Source organism: Aptenodytes forsteri, unplaced genomic scaffold, assembly GCF_000699145.1.
Source record: "Aptenodytes forsteri isolate BGI_AS27 unplaced genomic scaffold, ASM69914v1 Scaffold257, whole genome shotgun sequence".
In the NCBI taxonomy this organism is placed as follows: Eukaryota; Metazoa; Chordata; class Aves; order Sphenisciformes; family Spheniscidae; genus Aptenodytes; species Aptenodytes forsteri.
The window spans coordinates 3860871-3879254 of NW_008795194.1; the positions used below are offsets into that span (position 1 = coordinate 3860871).

At 39.5% G+C, this 18384-nt stretch overlaps 1 protein-coding gene across 1 annotated transcript in view; it reads right to left on the reverse strand.

The window, feature by feature from the left end:
- PDE11A (phosphodiesterase 11A) overlaps positions 1-18384 on the reverse strand; it is a 145675-nt gene that overhangs the window by 20412 nt on the left and 106879 nt on the right. The window contains exons 17-21 of the mRNA XM_009278683.1: positions 14399-14508; positions 11247-11337; positions 8030-8130; positions 3594-3671; positions 2155-2222 (exon numbers count right to left, since the gene is read on the reverse strand). Of these exons, the coding sequence (XP_009276958.1) occupies positions 2155-2222; positions 3594-3671; positions 8030-8130; positions 11247-11337; positions 14399-14508 (448 nt within the window). The remainder of the gene's footprint in view (positions 1-2154; positions 2223-3593; positions 3672-8029; positions 8131-11246; positions 11338-14398; positions 14509-18384) is intronic.

The window sequence follows — 18384 nt, forward strand, 5'->3', positions numbered from 1 at the left end:
GGGGCTTTGAGCAACCTGGTCTAGTGGAAGGTGTCCCTGCCCGTGGCAGGGGGGTTGGAACTAGATGATCTTTAAGGTCCCTTCCAACCCAAACCATTCTATGATTCTATGAAGGAGAAAACCTGCACTTCATGAAATCTCAAAATTTCTTGGTCTAGCAACTGCATGGTAGCTAACATTCACAAATCCTAAGCCTGTTACAGTTGAAATAAGGAGTACCAAAATAAATTGGAAGTAGGTGAAGTGATGCTATAAAGTACTCTTAAATCTTGAGCCAGGCTATCACATAGTTTGGAACTTTATAATGTCTGTAATCCCAGCACGCTAATAAAATTCTGGATCAATACTCCAGATAGAGGAATAATTTAACAACTTAGCAGCAATTAAGGGTTTGCCAAGTGTATTGTATTAAAATAATCAAGACATAGTCTCACCCCTGTTTCTCACCACTATTCTGATCCTGTTCTCCTTGTGTCCCTTTCCTTCTTCTTTTGTCTCTTTCTATCTTCTTTTCCTGAATTGTGCCTTCTTACATGTAGCCTTTATTCCCTTTGATTCATATATTTAAATCTCTTTCTCCCTCACTTTTCATGTTTTTTTTTCTTTTGGCACAGTTGAGGTCCAACTATTTCCTGTTTTCCCTCTGTGGACTTGAAAAATCCCAGACTGGATTTTTCAATCACCTGTACACCTGTAAACCTGTATACTAGGCTGCAGGGGAATTTTCACCTGCAGACCTCAAAAGCAATAAGGATAAAAAAACAGTCTGCCAGAGACTTCAGCACTAATTCAGCACCATAGCACAAAGATTGACAACATGGAAAACAGACCTTACCTGACATTTTGGCTGTCAAAGAAAATGGAGAAGCTAACTGGCTTAAAGAGGAAAGATGAGGAGGGGTTGCATACACTGCAGCTGTGGCTAGGTGGCACTGAAAAGTCTTGTGACTCATTTTCCCACCACAGGATACGAGCAACTTCTCTGATTTCCATATGAGGTGACCATATTCTGGCCGAGTAGAGTAACAGCCTTAGAAGGACTATTCTCATAGTCTGCTTATAAAAGCAAAAAAGACTCATCTGACAAAACTGCAAGCTGAGCTGAAGTCCTCACCACATAAATGCTTTCTTACGGAGTTATTGTGCACGTAACTTTCATACTACCACAAAGGAGGCCAAGTCCCTTTCAGCTTCTGTTACTTCCTTGTCCTCCAAGAAATCTCGCTGCTCCTGCCTCACTAGTTCTCTGGTCTAGCTTCTCTTTTTCACCCCATCTTTTTAACTATCACTTTGCTGTTAAGCCAACCAAACTCCCTCCAGGTGCTTAGCCACACTCAGCTGCACTGGTGTATTTCCTATTCGCTTCTTGATGCTGTATATTCCTCCAAAACCCTACACAGCTTGCCTTCTACTGGCTTGTTCTGGACCTCAGTAAAGGACAGAGAATTATTAGCGTGAGTACAGGAAATATTAAGGATGGATGCTGAGTAAGGAAAGATGCCTAGAAGAGGGAAAATCATGTGGTAAAGGGCAAGACTTTGGGACAGGTTGCTTTCTCACACTGTAATTGTTTGCCAACGCTGGACCCAAGTTTTATGTATATTTCTAAAGAGCCTACTCAGCAGCAGAAGCCTGAATTTTTATTTGTTTGTTTCCAAGTACAGGATGCTAAAAAGGCTCTATACTACACTTGCAGTTTTTTCCATCAGTGTTGAGAAAATGAACACATTTCTCTTATTGTATATACTGAAGGTTTTATGTTAATCAAAGTTTCCTGATCATCTGCTGGTATTTTTGATTTACAGAAGATTCTGCCGCTACCAAGGAAAACTTTGGGACAAAACAAGTAAGTGCAGCTACATGTGGCTAATGCTTTTTTTTGTTTAATCCATCTATTTTTTGATAGGGATTTAAAAGGTTATTAAGAGGAGAGGTTGTAAAGCCAGATCTCTTCAGGTACCTACATGCTGCTCACCAGCATGTGTACTTGGAAAGATTATGCAATAAACCATTTCTCGCAGAAACTCCCTGCTATTTTTTTATAGCATTAATACCGCTGTAAATTGATTCCAGTTTTGGTCCCTTGTAAGCCAGGGCCCTGGGAATATTGTCCCACCAGTCCTGCCTCCTCCCAGCCCTGCTATTAATCATGACTTGCCTGTCTTGAAATCTCCCACGGTTTGGTCACAGCTCCAAGGTCACAGGCTGTCATTAGCATTGATCTGAAAAACAGAAATGAACAATACAAGCTGAATCAACCTTTGTTGGATTTCTAAACAACTCTGCTCTGGATGCATAAATAAATAATACATATATAAAATGTCAGCCCTGCTACCTTCTTTTCCTCCAGAAAAGAATGACATGTTTGAAATCTTAGCCATCAGCATGGCTTTTACATCACAATTGTGCCTAATGTGTTGCAGGTCATCAAACGATTAATTTTGGTATTGTGCATTGCACACTAAAAAGGAAATGATATTGCAAGGGAGTAACTGCTAATTTTGCAATACTTCTAACACTACTTACATTAATACCTATAATATACTAGAAAGCATGTGCTTCACATGATCTAAGTAAGGGTACTATTACATAATAACATATGCAAACTGGATTAATTTATATGCCTATTTGTAAGTGACTGCTATAGCAAGAGAACCTATAATCACAGGAGGCATCCCAGACACTGTTTAAGCAGTTTCTACTGCTCATCTACAATAAAAATTTAAGATTTACTATGAGCTATACTGTTCCACTGTAGTTTAATACCTAGCTACAACCATGTTTTATATGCATTAGGAGAAAGAAACCATTCAGCTGTAGAATGCGTTTATGTACAGTACATGATGCAGATAAAAGTCTGAGAAAGTTTAAATGAAGAACAAGGGCACTGAAAATGAAGCATCAAATATATTGCCTGAATCTAAAACTAGGAATGGGTGAAATGATATGGAAAATAGAAAATGGCCAACATTTTGGTCAAAAGACCAAAAGGAAACCGAAATTTAATGAAATTTCAGATAAAACGAGACATAATCAGACATGCATATGCAAATGCACACATTTTATTGCCTCAAAAGCACGGTGTACTCAAACCACCCACAATGTCTGAGGTTTTCAGTAGGATGCAAGCTCAGATCATTCGTGAGGGCTAGAAGAGTACCGTGTATCTGCAAATTCCCAGGTACAGACTAGAAGAACAGAGAGAAGCATGGCTGGTGAAAGAAAACAGCTGGGAGGAGGAGGGAACGGGGAAACGCACAAGATCTTTGTGTCCTGAGGCAGAATATTGATGCTTTCTGGAGAAAGAGCGGAAGGGCTGAGCGGTAACTGGTGGGGCTGGGAGAAAGGGAAGAAAACGTGACAGGGTGTGAAGGCAGAAATAGGAATGGAGAAGGTGAGGTCACACTGATTACATCCCTGCTGTTTCGTAATGTTTAGAAATCATACCGTACGTTTCATATCATGGATCATATTTTTAAAACAAGCTACCTTCTCTTGTTACTCTAAGTCTTTACTCCATGATATATGAAATTCCTTAAACAAATAGGGCTACACTTTGAAATAACCAGAAAGCAAGAAATAGGAGTGCTCACCGAAATATTTCGCGGTGGTTTTTTATGTTCCAATCATAACCACCTTTACTGACAAGTTCAAAAAACTCAGTCCTTCTCCTGCAACAAAACAGATTATCAGAGAAGGAAACAAGACACTTCCAGGGCAGCACTGCCATAGAAACACAGTTCTCTGGATGATATGAAATCATCGCACCTCATGTATTATTGTTAAAGTTGTTACACTGACAGTCCATTTAAGTGAAACATACTAATTTCCGAACATGTTCTATAAATGTCCGTTATCAATGTCAGAGTTGCCTAGTAAAAGCAATATTGTATTTATGGTCTCTGCAGATAAGGAAATAAATGGTACCAAAATGTTCAGTCTTCCATGGAAGCATGAAATGTTCAACTACAGCAGCGGACAGACAGACAATAGAAACACCCCTGAAATATATACACACTTCTCTTTACTTGTCCTTGCAAAATGATTTTTACTTCTGGATCCTGAAGGTTTCTCAGAGACGTGCAATTCCTGTTATTTCCAGCACACAGAACAGAACAGTGAGACACAGGAGCTGCAGATGTCTTGAGTTAGTAGTTCTTATTGACTAGAAACTAGGTCTCCCTGCTTGGTCCCATGCTTTGTCTTCTGGAATATCTTGCCTATGTCCTCAAAGATAGACAAAACATGAGCCAGAACATGTTAATGCTTGTTTGGTGCCTCTAAGTACCAAAATTCTGACTCATCATAGTCTGTAATTTTTTATGGCACTGAGACTCCAAGCGGCTCTTATTGCACGCAGTGTGATTACAATATGAAACAGATCCTGCCCCAGATATAGCGGAAGTTGAGGTACAAAAATATGGAGCAACTTGCCCAAAGTGACACAACATATTAGCATCAAAGCTGGAAAGCAAATACCTATGCTCTGAGTGACAGTCCAGTGCCCCATCTCATAGGAGACTGCTATCTCTTTGTCGAGTGGAAATGTAGTTAAGATTCCCCAACAGGAGAGAGTTTGCAAAGTCCTGTATTTTCTACATTTACTTCAGCTAGACTGAAATTTTGAACAGTGATTATTGAAAGCACAGTCTGACAGCAGCCAGTACAGGTTTTACACATGAGGAGATGCACACTTCCAGGAACATTGCCCTTGATCAATGGACAGAATTTTACATGGGGCATGTTGCATTATTCTGGTCCCTGACTATCATGTGTTATATGATCAGTCACTCCTGCTATAGGGCCCTTCTATAATGGATTTCATGACAGCAACTAGAACAGGGAGATATGAGGACTACGTGATGATATCTAATTCCTTATGTTTCCCAAAATAAGACATAAGAGTCTCATGTTACAAAATTTGCTGGGACAATGCAAAGTCATACATGCAGAAAACAAAATTCAGTTCTCTCACACAAAGTCATAGCATCATGGCCTCAGTGGAAATAAATATTGCAACAATGAAAATTTTAATGGCCAAGAGTAGTTGGCACATAAACCTTAAACCAGCCTAATCCTGAGCAGATCATCAACAACAACACACTCTATGAAGAGACTGAGCAGTGGATTTTTGCATCCTGTATTTCAGTGCCCAGTCTAACAATGTAAAATTTGGTAATTATTTCATTTTGAAGTATCGGATATTCTGGGCAATTCATATGTTACTGGACAAAAAACAGGCAAGAATGTTTAAAGTTGAAAGCTCAGGAAGATGACATCCCAGAAACCTCAAACATTCAAATTTAAAATATAGAGATCCATAAACAGTAACTGAAAATGTGAGTCTCAAGGCCTTATGTTAAGCTGAAAACTTTAAAATAAGAATTTTCTTTGAAATCCATTTAAATGGATGCAGAAGTAGTAGTCCAACTCCACAGAGAATTTCTAGTGTAGGAAGGAGTCAACCTAAGGAAAGCAGCCATGTATAAAGAAACAATTTAATGTTTCCTACTGGTTGCTTATGCATGGTATCCAAAACGAAGAGGTTTGCTCATATTAAGCAAACATAGTATGCCAGGATTTCAGAAATAAACAGAATCATAACAATTTTGCAATGTCTTTGAGTAACATTGACTCTGGTTGTATTTTGCCTGGAAGGGAAAGTTGTCTTGCTCTATATAGCAAATCCAGTTGCTGTACAGCCCAGCGGCTCAAGACATCATTTGAGTGATTTCCCATAAACTTCATTTTGGTTCCATGCTTTTGCTTGTTGCATTATCTACAAGCATCATTATCTAGAATTATCTACTAAAATCAAGTATATTTTCCATCTGATCTTTCACTGAAAGTCATTTTTTTGTTTGTTTGTAGAAAAGCATTGCCTTGAGAAGGTCATAAAGTCTTGCTCTGCCTGGAGTTTTGTTGCTGTTTTGCTAGCTGGACTTTGTGATCATTAGGTTTAGGCATTCTAAGAATACCGATATGAGAATTTCCTTCTCTACAAAAATATTAAAGACGTAGCAAACTGAAAAAACAAGTTCAGTACTTGTGAGGAAACATCTGTTCACATAGGGTGGCTTTAAGAAGTGTAAACCATCAATGTTTCCAGGGAGTGATTTTCAGGCACTTTTGGAAGTAAAGAAGCATAACAACTACCTGATTAATGAATCATCAAAACAGAAGACGAAAAGATAACATATTTTCAGAATTCTGAGTAAAGAGGCGTCATTTGCTAAAAGTTGTCTGATTCATGTAGCACATAAAAATCAATTAGGCAAGCAAGGAAGAATAATCTTGAAATTCAGCTGACGTCCCTTTTTGGACATTATTTCTCTGTATTAAAACTAGGAAGACAACTTGACCACGTAGTTTTTCAACCTAAGGCAGGCAGGGAAGAGAGCTCCATCATGTCTGGGTCGGGACTGGGTTCCCTCCCAAGGCACTGCCGCGGGCCCTCTCCAGGGCAGAGCCTCTGGCTCTTCCAGGGGCTGCAGGATCCCGGCCAGGGGGAGCACATGGGGCTGTGCCAGGGCAGCTGCCCTCTCAGCCCCTGCCACTCATCTCTTCCTTGACAACACAAAACATTTCTGCAGCCCTTGTTATTTGTGGTGAGGCAGGAGAACCCGTACTGACACATCCCTGTGGTCCTTGTATCTCACTTAAAGCTGTCAGCAAATTCCCCTGTCACAGCAGCCCCCCAGATACCAAGCGATCCTAACAGACAGCTTCAGAAAGAGTATGCTTAACAGGGGTTATTTGTCCTACTCAGGATTTTCATGTCAGCAAGCAGAAATTTCTTCATGGACTAATGTTTAGAAGTTATTTACAATAAAACTATTCATTAAAACCCTTTCTTAATACAACTTCTCTGAGAATAGCCTTGCAGGAAACAAAGAATATCAGTGTGTTTAGAAACAGCCCTTGGCACAGTAACCAAACACTGAGCAAAAAAGACAAAGCAAACATTGCAGCATCCCAGTTAGTATTTTTACAACTAACAGTTAAAGATACAATGTTGATATAGATAGTTGAACAATTTCAGGGTAAAGACTTTGCCTGACGTTTTCTGGAAACTTGGTTTGGTATCAACCGTCAGCACAAAGCAGCGGGGGAATCCAGGTATAACCCCCTAAAAGTTGAGAAAAACATTATTAAATGCTACCCAGCACTGTTTGGGATAGGATGCTAATGGACATCAAACAAAAATTCCTAAGGATGAATTATTGTCAAGACTGGGAAGGTAGTATGCTGAAACTGCACATCTGACAGCACTTCTCCCTGTAAGTCAGCCACAGGCATATGTCAGAGAGGGGGATGTCAAAAGTGCAATGTGACGGTGACACGACGACTCCTCTGACTACACGCATGCTCCCACACATTCACACTGGGAAGAGCTTGATAATAATTAACAGCATTTGAAAAACACAAAATAGCACCAACGTGAAGTCTACTTAGAGATTTGATTTGCAAACAAGGAAAAGGAAGAAAACCGGATGAGAGAGATCCTATTATACTTCTCTCCAGTTAAGCTTTTTAAGACCTATTCTCATGTGATGCAAATTGGCACAAATTGTCTTCAGAGAAGCAACGTGTATGCTTTCATTACCTCTGCAACTGGGTCTGTAACTAAATATAATATTTCTTAGCATACATGTTTAGAAACTCTGAAATGGTGGAAAAGAATGCTAAAATGTCGTTGATTTTCTACATGCCTGAAGAAATGATCACAGAAGGGACAGAAGAATTACAGGACTGAGCTGTAACCGATTCCTGGGATTGCTTTGACGTATAAGCCTAGGATTTCACTTGATTTTTGTTGATACAGACATGTTACACATTAAAGCAAAACTTACTTGGACACTTGAGATATTTCTATTAGCCTAAGATATACTAAGCATTAGACTAAATCTCTTCAACCACAGCTAAACACTAATTTCTCATATTATATATCCTTATTGGTATTTAATAGCTCATTAGAGTAAGTTCTTCAAATTTTCATTTGTCAAATACAAGAAATGCCAATACTTACTCAAAATACAAAGTGAGGTCTGTTGCCAATATCGATTGCTTTAGAAGCTGCATAAGGTCACTGTAGTCCTTAGAGGACAAGTTAGCAAAGATGTTGTGACCCTGTAATGAAAGAGATAAAAGAGGTAAAGGGCTAGCAATCAATATAGGTTTTTAAAAGGTTTTCTAACTCTTTAGTCTACTGTTTCCCTGCAACAGAGGCCTTTTCTGATTCATGGCAAAACTACGACAAAATAATAATGTTGATACTGCTGAGATTACATTGGGGTGGAAGAGTTGACGATTGTAATCAAGCACCTGGGATGTTTTTCTAAACTCTGCTGAAATTATAGTGTCTTCAGAAAAGATTTACTCTTTGCTCTGACCCTGCACAGACTCAGTTTATGGGGAAAACTATAGATACATCTCAATCTTCCCTCTTATTAAATGTTTTGGGGAGCTGTGCATTGCGGCTTTTGAGTTGTGCTTGTAATAGATTTATCTGTGCTGTTGTGCTTGCAGGTACACAAACTGCTGTTAGAGCAGTCAAAGACACTAAATCAGTTTTTCATTCAAAACAGCCCATTTGCTCTCTCTGCCCATTGCTGCGTTGCCTTACAGTGTATACAAGCATTGCCTATGCAGGCTAAAGAACCGCAACTTTATGCAGTTTAAACGCCCTTTGTAGGCCCAATAGGCTACTTTTTAAGCGATCATGGATTAAGAATTTGAAAGGTGCTCCGTGGCCAGAATGAAAGGAAACAAATTATTTAATATTGCTATTTGCGAGCAGGAAGGTCCTTTTGTAACTGAATTTCTGAAAACTAAGAGGGACAGAGATCCTATAATTTCTCTATGAAATCCTAGAGAAAATAAGCTGAAAGAAACAAAATTAATAGAAAATTCTAAATCTAAGCTTAAGAAGCGGTCTTTGTGACATTAGTCACATATAACAATTAACATAAATAAAAGCACTACACTTGGGTTTTTTCTGATCACCTAAAGAAATAATGAGGTTCTTGCTAAACAGAGTCTTATTTTGGTGGTATTTAGCACTGTAACGCACACATTCACTATGCACTGCCATCTACTGCTTAGGAAGATTAAAATGCCCTTAAAACCAAGAATTTTCCAGCAACAGGATTGCTACAACCTTGATGGTCTGAGGACATAGACGAGATAGGGTCTGGAGGTAGAGATGGTATTTTTTAATAGATTAGCTAATTACTGGACTAAAAAAATAATTTGCCATGCATAAAAGATGGTCTTCTCTGTGACAATGAAATGATTATTTCTTTTCAGCTAAATATTGAGAAGGATTTGAGAATCTAAAGCTTATTTACGAAAAACAATTTTAAAACCAAAGTACTCAGAAGAAAATAAAGCAAAATGTATCAGGAAAATAGCAGCTCTTACAACAGGGGTAATTTACCAAGTTGTCTGTTATTCTATAATATCTGTTGCCTTTCTGACCTGTTTTGTGGTGTATAAAACCATGTCACTACAAAGCTCAAGATCACTTATACTGAGGTTAGCATCTCAAGAGTAAAGGATAAATAGCTCCTTTGCCCAACATGATAAAAATCAAAAGAAATAATACAATATCCTATGTTTCCTTCTAGATAGCAAAGACAGACTAGAGTATCAACATTAGTGGATAGGATACAATCTAATTTCAGCTTATTTGAGAGAGGAGACCAACTGCTTAGCTGGTGAAAGTTGGTGTATCTTTACGTAGATTGGAGGATCCAAATCTGCATTTATTCCAAACTAAGGGGTGTTGTGTTCCATTAGCAAATAGTATCTATTGAATAAAAATCCTGTAGGATTAATTTTCTGGTCTAGAAATGAGGACCTGGAGAAGAAGCTGCCTGAGTGAGCAAAGGGGAGGACTTGCATTTCAAGTAATATTTTATATCTCTGAAAGAAGCTGGAGTAGATTCCAAGGAAAAAAGTATTTTTTTCATAAATTTCTTGATTTTTAAACCGGAAAAGATAAAGAAAAGCATCTAGACTGACATGAGCTATAAACTTTCAGAGAGTTGTCCATGTCTTGAGCCTGTCTTCAGAAAGACATTCAGTCATGATGAAGATTTCAGGAACTAGAGAAATCACTGTTTCCCAGGAAAGCTTGTTCCAGGGGTGAACAGTCTCATTGGTTTAGAAAAAACCCCCCGAACCAAAAACTTCTTCCTTTTTTCCTATTCTGAACCAGTCTGTTTAACTTTCAAATGCTGCTTTTTCTTATGCCTTTCCCTGGTAGTATAAGGAGCCATTTAATTCCTAGTATCACCTTTTAGATAAGCTAGGCTAGGCTAAGCAGATTGAGCTGTTTAAATCTCATGCTGGTGCTCTCCTTTCTTATGTCTACTTTTTAAATATAATGTCAAGAAACTGAACACTAAAGCCAGAGTCCCATGACTAATCTCTGTGGCACTGTACACAGAGGCAAAGCCGTCACCCTGTTTCCATTTGTCTGCGATCACGGGACACTCCCAGATGCTCTTCAAAAGTTATTGCAGATCAGCCTATGGTCTCCAATTGTGCTGCATGAAAAACAGTTTTGTTTTATGTATACTGAATGCATTTTGTAATAATCTACCTGTGTAAATTAAGCAAATACATCCATTGTTTTGTAAGGATTGTGTGTCCATCCTTCTACTTTTCTCACTTACTACATCTCTGGGGTAGTGCATGCTGCATACTGTTGCACATAAGATATTCTAGGCAAGAACTATGTCTTTATATATATCTGCAAAGCAGCTAGTGTACTTTGGACAACATGATATTACTGATACTAATTTTTTTAAAAAATCATTTAGTAAAATTATGCAAAACCATCATAAAAATACTGATTACAGAAAGACTGTCAAAGAAATTAAATTGGTCCAGTAAAGGATGACTGTGACACTCTGAAAAACACCTGTGGGGAAAGGTAAGAGCTTGTTTCGCCTACCTATAAACCACTGAGCAGGATATATGTAAGACGACTGAGAAAAGCTGACAATATGATTAGGATATGTTCTCCTTGCCCCTAGCTGATTGAGACAAATATAATCTCTGGGCTCTATGATCAGCATTTGTAGTTGTTTAATTTTGTGCTAGTTGTGACCTTTGTGGTAACCAATAAATAATTCCTGAAGGAGAGGGCATTAAGAAGGTACTGTGTGTGGTATTTCCTTTCTCTGGCTGAAACTGCCCAACAGCTTACAGAGAGATTAATAGTAATGCTTTTGTACCTCACTTTGGAGAATCATGACAGCATGATTGAAATGGTGGTGCTCCAAGGTAGCAGAGGTGCCGTAGAGCTGAGCTAAGGCTGATCCGCTCCTGAAACAGAACACGGGGAGTCAATACTGCTCGTCTGCTTACGAAGCAGGTTTCAGAGACAATTTAGTAACGAAAGCATGTAACCACGCTCTCCCTCTTCATTTCAGCAACCACACTTGAGACAGTTGACAAGATCAAAATACTCATTTAAAGCCAGATACAAGGCATTTATGTTCCAGACCTTGCTAAATATCATCAGCTGACTAAAGATTTTCCTGGAACTACATGAAATTTTGTAATGCAACTTTCCAAGTGCCTCAGCGATGCAACAGCATGGGTGCACCACTGTGCAGTAAAGACAAACAGTAACGTACTTGAGCTAGGACCGACTGTTCAGCTACTACTTTTTATTTTTAATTCTTAATAGATATAGCCACAATGACTTACAATGGGTGATTACAAACTCTGTAAAAAAACCCCCAAAACACAACAACAAAAAACCAACTGCAAATGCAGTGAGGTTCTGTCTGTATATAAAACCATACACTTAAAAAAATACCAAGGTAAACAAAAAACCACAAGTGAGAGCAGTGAATATAAAAGTGAAGTTTAGCATCTCTTTCAAATGTATTTTCTCATCATGTTTATTGTCTAAAACAAAACTAACTTCAAAATGCACAGAGCAGGTGGGGTTTCTAAGTTTAAAGAACAAAAATCTACAGAATACAATTATAAAATTGCGAATCGTTGGGAGGTGCAGAGAACGGGACTGGATTGTCAGAATAGTTACTGTTCACCATTACTTCACTTCTGGGACCCACCCTAAAGCGACAAGATGGGTTTTCTTTCCAAAGAAATGAGAGTAAGAGATTATGCTAGAGACAAACAGAAAGAGTCTCCTAGGAGCGTATACAATAAAACTGCACCATACTGGTATTTAATTATCAGAAGCAGCTATATTAGAGAGAAGGATGTCCAGGAAACATCATCCCTAGAGAACATGGTGTTGAGATATATAACAGAGCCATTTCAGACAACTGTGATATTGCCTCCATCATATACCTCTTGAAATTTCATCACACAGAACAGCAGTATTGAACACTGAAGATAAAATAGGAAAATGGGATGCTTAAATTTATAAGTCAGGTTAGAGGAATAAATCATAGCTGCTATTATGAAAACTACAGCTTCTGTTTTCAGGGATGTTTTATACATGTGTGGTAATGTTTGTCTTTTGTTGAATGTCTTCAGCAATTTCTATATGGAGTCGTAAAATGGTAGCCGCCTCCTCTTTGTACTCTGTTGTCAAACAAGTATAAGTGATGGCAGTCTAATGCTGAAACCTCTACCTTTAACTCAGCCATCCCTCTGCACAAGAGATATTGTTGTGTAATGTTACGGTGGAGAAGTGGTTAACTTAATCAGAGCCTCAAATGGTCAGGATGTAAATCTTAGGTCTCGTTTTTGTAAATTAGGAACATAAACATCAATCAGCTGAGATTCCTTCCCATTTGTCTCGTCTTTTTTGATTCTCTTCAAGATTCAGCTGCAAAAAGGCATCTAGCAGTGCTTGGTAACCTTTGCACCACGAGCTCTGTCTTTTGAGCACTGCAATTGATTTTCCTTGCTATGGTGATTGAAGATCCAGACAGCGTCGTTGTTTCATTGAGACTGTACAACACCACCAATAGCTCAGGAAATGGCAGCTTAGCGAATATCAGAAACATCAGTTTGAGTGATGTTCACTGAGGCAACTCACCCCCAGAAATGCAGCAGCCCGTGCATACACAGATTGCAGCAGAGTATTTTTGCAAAAGGTAGGACAAAATAGGCTAATACAACATCACCCTGTCTTTCAAATATCTTTGGACAACCATCTGACCACTTCCCTGTCACACTGGAGGATTAGCAGTAATGCAGAACGGACAAAGTTGCAAATGCATGCTGAGATCTGCAGGACAAGAGAGCCTCAAGATCTCATATTCTGACTGTAGAGGACCTGGGGAGTTGAGAAAACAGCATAGGATTTGGAGGAGTCTCTGTATCTGACAGCTTTATTTCACAGCTTGGCCAGGATGTTGTCAGGGGACATTTCCTGTTGTCCCCCCTGTTGTCACGGAACACAGATTTTGGAAACAATTTGACCTTGGTCAAGGGAGTTCCCTTACCACCACAATAAGAAGTACCACCGTCAGACCTTCCACAAACCTGCTTCTACCTCATTAATGTGTCTGAGGGCAGCAGCCTGGACAGTAAAAATATATGCAAGTCAGGGCTGCTGAATCAGGTCCTAAGCACTTGGAATAGAATAAAATTCATTTTTAGAATTGAAAATGGTCTGGAGAGCAAGATTTCACATAGGTGATGTACGAATCTGCCTTTGAGATCCAGCTTCATGTTCTGGTGGGTACTGACCATTTCAGGGGGTGGCCAGCCCACCCCTGCCCACTGCAGCGTATCTCCGAACAGGCTCTATGTGCTCTGGCATGTGGGGCAGGCCAGGGAGGAGGCATTTCTATAGACCAGGGACCCTGCGTGCTCCACAACTGACGGGTATGTGGTGAGGCAACTACTCCAACCACCCACTGCGGACGAGATGCATCTGAGCTCCAGCACGATGGCAACAGTTTCATACTCCATAAGCTAGAAATTACTTTATGTATGCTTGCCTATATGTTTGCGAAAGTTTTTGTGAAAGCATGATTTCAGTTTGACCTATTTTCTTTTCTTCTTAATAGTTGAACAAGATTTTGCTTAACATCATGCATTCCAGCTAGCAAGAACAACCCAGATAGACAGTTTCAGTGTTTCCCAGGTTGAATACCAGAATCAATAAAACCTCAGCCTGAGAAGAACAGCAAGTTTTGGCACCACATTTCAATATGCAGTGTCAGTTCACAAGGGGTAACCCAATCAAGAGCCTGATACAAAGGACAAGCCAGCAATTACCCAAAAGAACAGAGAATGATAAAGATGGATAGTCCCTCACTACATACAAGAATAAGACTACTTGGCCTTAGCCTAGGAGGCCTGAAATTAATGCTTCATTCTTTATCCTGGTCACCTTTTGCTCTTCTGTGGAAGAAAACCAAATTAAAGTAATAAGAATGAGAAAACTTACTTGGCTTGGAAGGCATTGTTGGTTCCCCTGTGGTCAAGGTCGTGACATAAGCATCCCACAATCAAAGCTAAAATTTCAATTTCAGTCAGAATGTCCTGAAATCCTGCAGTCTGAGAGCAGAAAAAAAAAACCCAGCAGCTGTAACTATCAGTAGCAGAAGGGATAAGTAATGTTAGTACATCGAGCAACAGTCAACTTTGTTTTGATACCATGAACGTTTCAGCAAGGAGAAGATAAATGCTTTATTGTCATATTATATTCCCTGCTGTATGTTAGATGGTTAGCAGAATAGATAACGTCCTCGGAGTGATCTGTTATTATCTCTCTGTTGCATTTCCAGCATGCCATTTCTCCCCTACCCGGAAGGCACTAAAGGCAAAAAGCGCTGAAAACAAACACCAATAACTACACACTAAGATGGGAACTGGAATTTCGAATTAGAGAAATACAAAACAATATTGATTCCATTTTGAAATTATTGTTCAGAGAAGTACTTAGACAGATTTTTTCAATCCTGAGGCGACCATCTTAGTCAATCCCTACTGTCAGAGATAGCTGAAGTATTAAATCAAAAGACCTATAAAAGCAGCCAGCTAAAATATACTCTATGGAACTGTTACGAACTATTAAGAGATTTGTTTTCTGGGACACATGACATGAAAAGCATGATTTAAAGAGGAAATGTCTCAAATGGCATATTTCTGCTGCAGATACCCACTTGAATTTGGGAGAGAATTTTGAAAACTGATATATTGAAATTCCCCAGGAGCAGCTCAGACAAGATACACCCGTGCGAATGGGGGAACGGATCCTAGAAACATTTTTTTGCCACTATACTTCTCCTCGTGGATACCTGCCATAGCACTTTTCCTGCCTGAACTGCCTCATGTCAGAGAAGAAATACTACTGTTACTGCTAACCTCAAGCATCCTGAACAGATCCTGTCTGGAGAAGGTGCTGGAGCCTGAGTGGGACAACACCTCTCTGGTGCCGTGCATCTTACCCATGGCAGAAACAACCTGGTTCTTCAACACTTCAGAAGCATAAGGGCATATTGCCTGCAAAAATGACTGGCTGAGCTGGACAATCATAACACTTGTCTTTCCACAGTGCCAGTCTCCAATGACACTCCTCAATTAGCCACACAATCTAGTCAGTATGAAAGGAAATTATATAAAAGGAATATAAAATACATTTATATTGTAAGACCAAACCAAGGCTGAACACTAACAGTGTGTAAGAAATCCTGAATTCCATTGATTTTCAATGGGGCATAATTTTACCCACTGGCAAGAAGAGGGTTAAGTGATACAAAGACAGTGAATACCAGTGGGACTTCATGTCCTTACCTAGTAGGAACTTACAGCCCACTCAGAAATGCCAGTCAATTGCTGCAATACCATGTGAAAACTCTGCTATTCACCCTGAAGACCACAAATTCTACTAAATGCACAGTCAAATCCAAATAGCCTCTGTTTTCATAGTCTGAAACGTGGCCGCAGTTAATATTTAGGCAGTAGAGGGAGGCAAGCTCCCGCAGGTGCTCAGGAATGCATTTCAGTGGGAACTGAGGAAGTGCAGGACTTGCTACAAAAGCTTTATAATTGTGCTCAAAGTTTACATATCAGAAAAGATGATCAAATATGAGGAAAAAAGATTCCTTTCATGTAGAATCCACTGGTGTACAGGGTAATTTGAATATTATGAAAGAGATTATCCTGATTTCTAGTGGCATTGCTTTTTTGAAATTCTCTAAAAAAGAGTGTTTTCTATTTTTATTTTTTAAACATTGCTCCTATATAACAAATAATAATCAAGGTCTATTTTTAAAAAAGGGGTTAAAAAATAGGTTTGTAACTGACAACATGCTGTGTATCAAGTTTCAATCTAGAGAAAACGTTCATGGCTCAGTTAAAGCAACTTAAAATAGAAGTTTTATAATATAAAATTGATGCTGTAATAAATATCCTTTAGCATAACACACGCTTTGATTAAACTCAGGGATTCAACCTCTATTGCAAATGCAGGAAAGCCTATTTAGGAATTTACTAACAGTAGCAATATCTCAAAAATAAATGCAACATTTTATTTAATTAAAAGTCTTGTCATTGAATATATGAGAGAAATATAGCATATTTCACTTAACAAAAAACATTTGATTTAAAACAATGTTACAGTAAGGGAATATCTGCTTTGAACATAATGCAAGAAAATAGAGAATTACATTTCCCCATTTTTTGAATTTACACAGAGAGAAAAAAATACATGGCTATAGACAACGGTGCAGTAAAATTTATTTTCACCAGAAAAGGAATGACCCATAACTCATGAGTGGCAGCGTCTCCAGTGAGTTATGGAGGTCATTCTTACATGTGAGGAAATGAATTGCATTCATTATACCTTGCCCCACATTTATATGTTTTGTTATTAGCACACCAGATAGGATTTTAATTTTGTATTGCTTACTTGTTCATTTTTACTTTTTGAAATAAGTATTAATGTGAACTGTGTTAGGCAAAGGCATTGATAATGAAGCCTGGGCTTGATCCTGTGGTTTACTCTCACATGACGTCCTTAACTCGTAGGAGCAGTCTTGCTTCAGTGCTTGCCTTCAGAATATTTGGGCGAGTCTGAAATACAGAAGTAGGGCTCGCAGGACTGGGTTTATAATTGTTCAGTGTCTAACCAGAGAGAGAAAATATATACTCAGATATGCAGGAACATACCTTAGATATGCAGAAGGCTGACCCAGGAGTGAAACAACTGGTTTAAGCTTTGTTGGATTTCTGTTGTTCAGCTTGTTCAACCCAGCTGAATTTTCCTTCTGCATTCAGCAGGCGCACGGTCGGGCCATTAGAGGCTACCGCATTCCAGGTTAGACATTACTATGCTATGGTAAGTCCTACCTGAAAACGCCCTAAAATAGAACTATTGATTTATATTTGCGGTGCAGTCAATATTGCTGACTGTCATGGAGAAATCAGGAATAGGGTGCAACAACTGCACAAAGCAGTGCCTTCTTAACCATCAGAGCCCCTCTCTGATAGTCAAAGAATTTTCCCCTCTTTGCAGGTGGAAAGACAAGGCACATACTAACTTGGATGGTTCCCCCAAGACAAATGCAGTAAGAGCAAGCCTTGTGCTATTACTAGTTTCTTGGCTCTCTCTTTTGTGTCTTTTTTCACAAGATCAGTCTTCCTAGCTCTGGAAGGGAGAGCAGCCCAAGTGGATCATACACCTGAACTTACTCCGTTCTTGGCCAGAGCCACAGCGAAGCAGGGTGGGATGTGTGGTGAGTCCAACGCCATGGGCACACGCATCCAGCCCTGCCCGTGGAATTGCTCGTTCGGTTTATTACCAGGAGTGTGGGCAATGAAATGAGCTTGGCTTGAAAATCCCGGGTCACCTCCCACAGACAGTTGCATCCCCGTGCTGACTACTAAAAGGATCCTGAAATTATGCTTTGAGAGCCACAGTCAAAGCAGTTTATGGCTGAAGCCTCACAGGCTTGCTGGTGGCTGTTGAAGCAGCAGGGATGTGCTTTCTCCCTGCTGGCTGCCAATGTAGTCACTGCTAGCTGAGATGGAGATGCTTGGTGGGAGAGAGCGTCTCCCACAGAAAGAGCCTGCCGAAAACCTGGCCTCGGAGCTCCACCTAGAGGTCCTCACGGGTGAGGTTTGAGGGCTCCTCACCCCCTGGCAGCATTTGGCAGAAATTAATGTAATTCCCAGCTGAACGGCACTGCCTGACTTTGCCCTTACTCCTCAGAGTAAAAAGCTTTTCATTTTTCTATAACTTAAAAAAAAAGCATGTCGAGTTTATAAAACCTTAAAAATGACTGATGCCCACACATTACCATGAGATTTCATTAGAGATCATCAGAAAGTGCCTGCTGAATCAACGTTAATTCTGCTCAGCTGAACAGCCTCACGCCCAGAAGAGGTGACCTTTCTCTCTTGTTGAACGTCTCCATTTCCTTTGTCTCA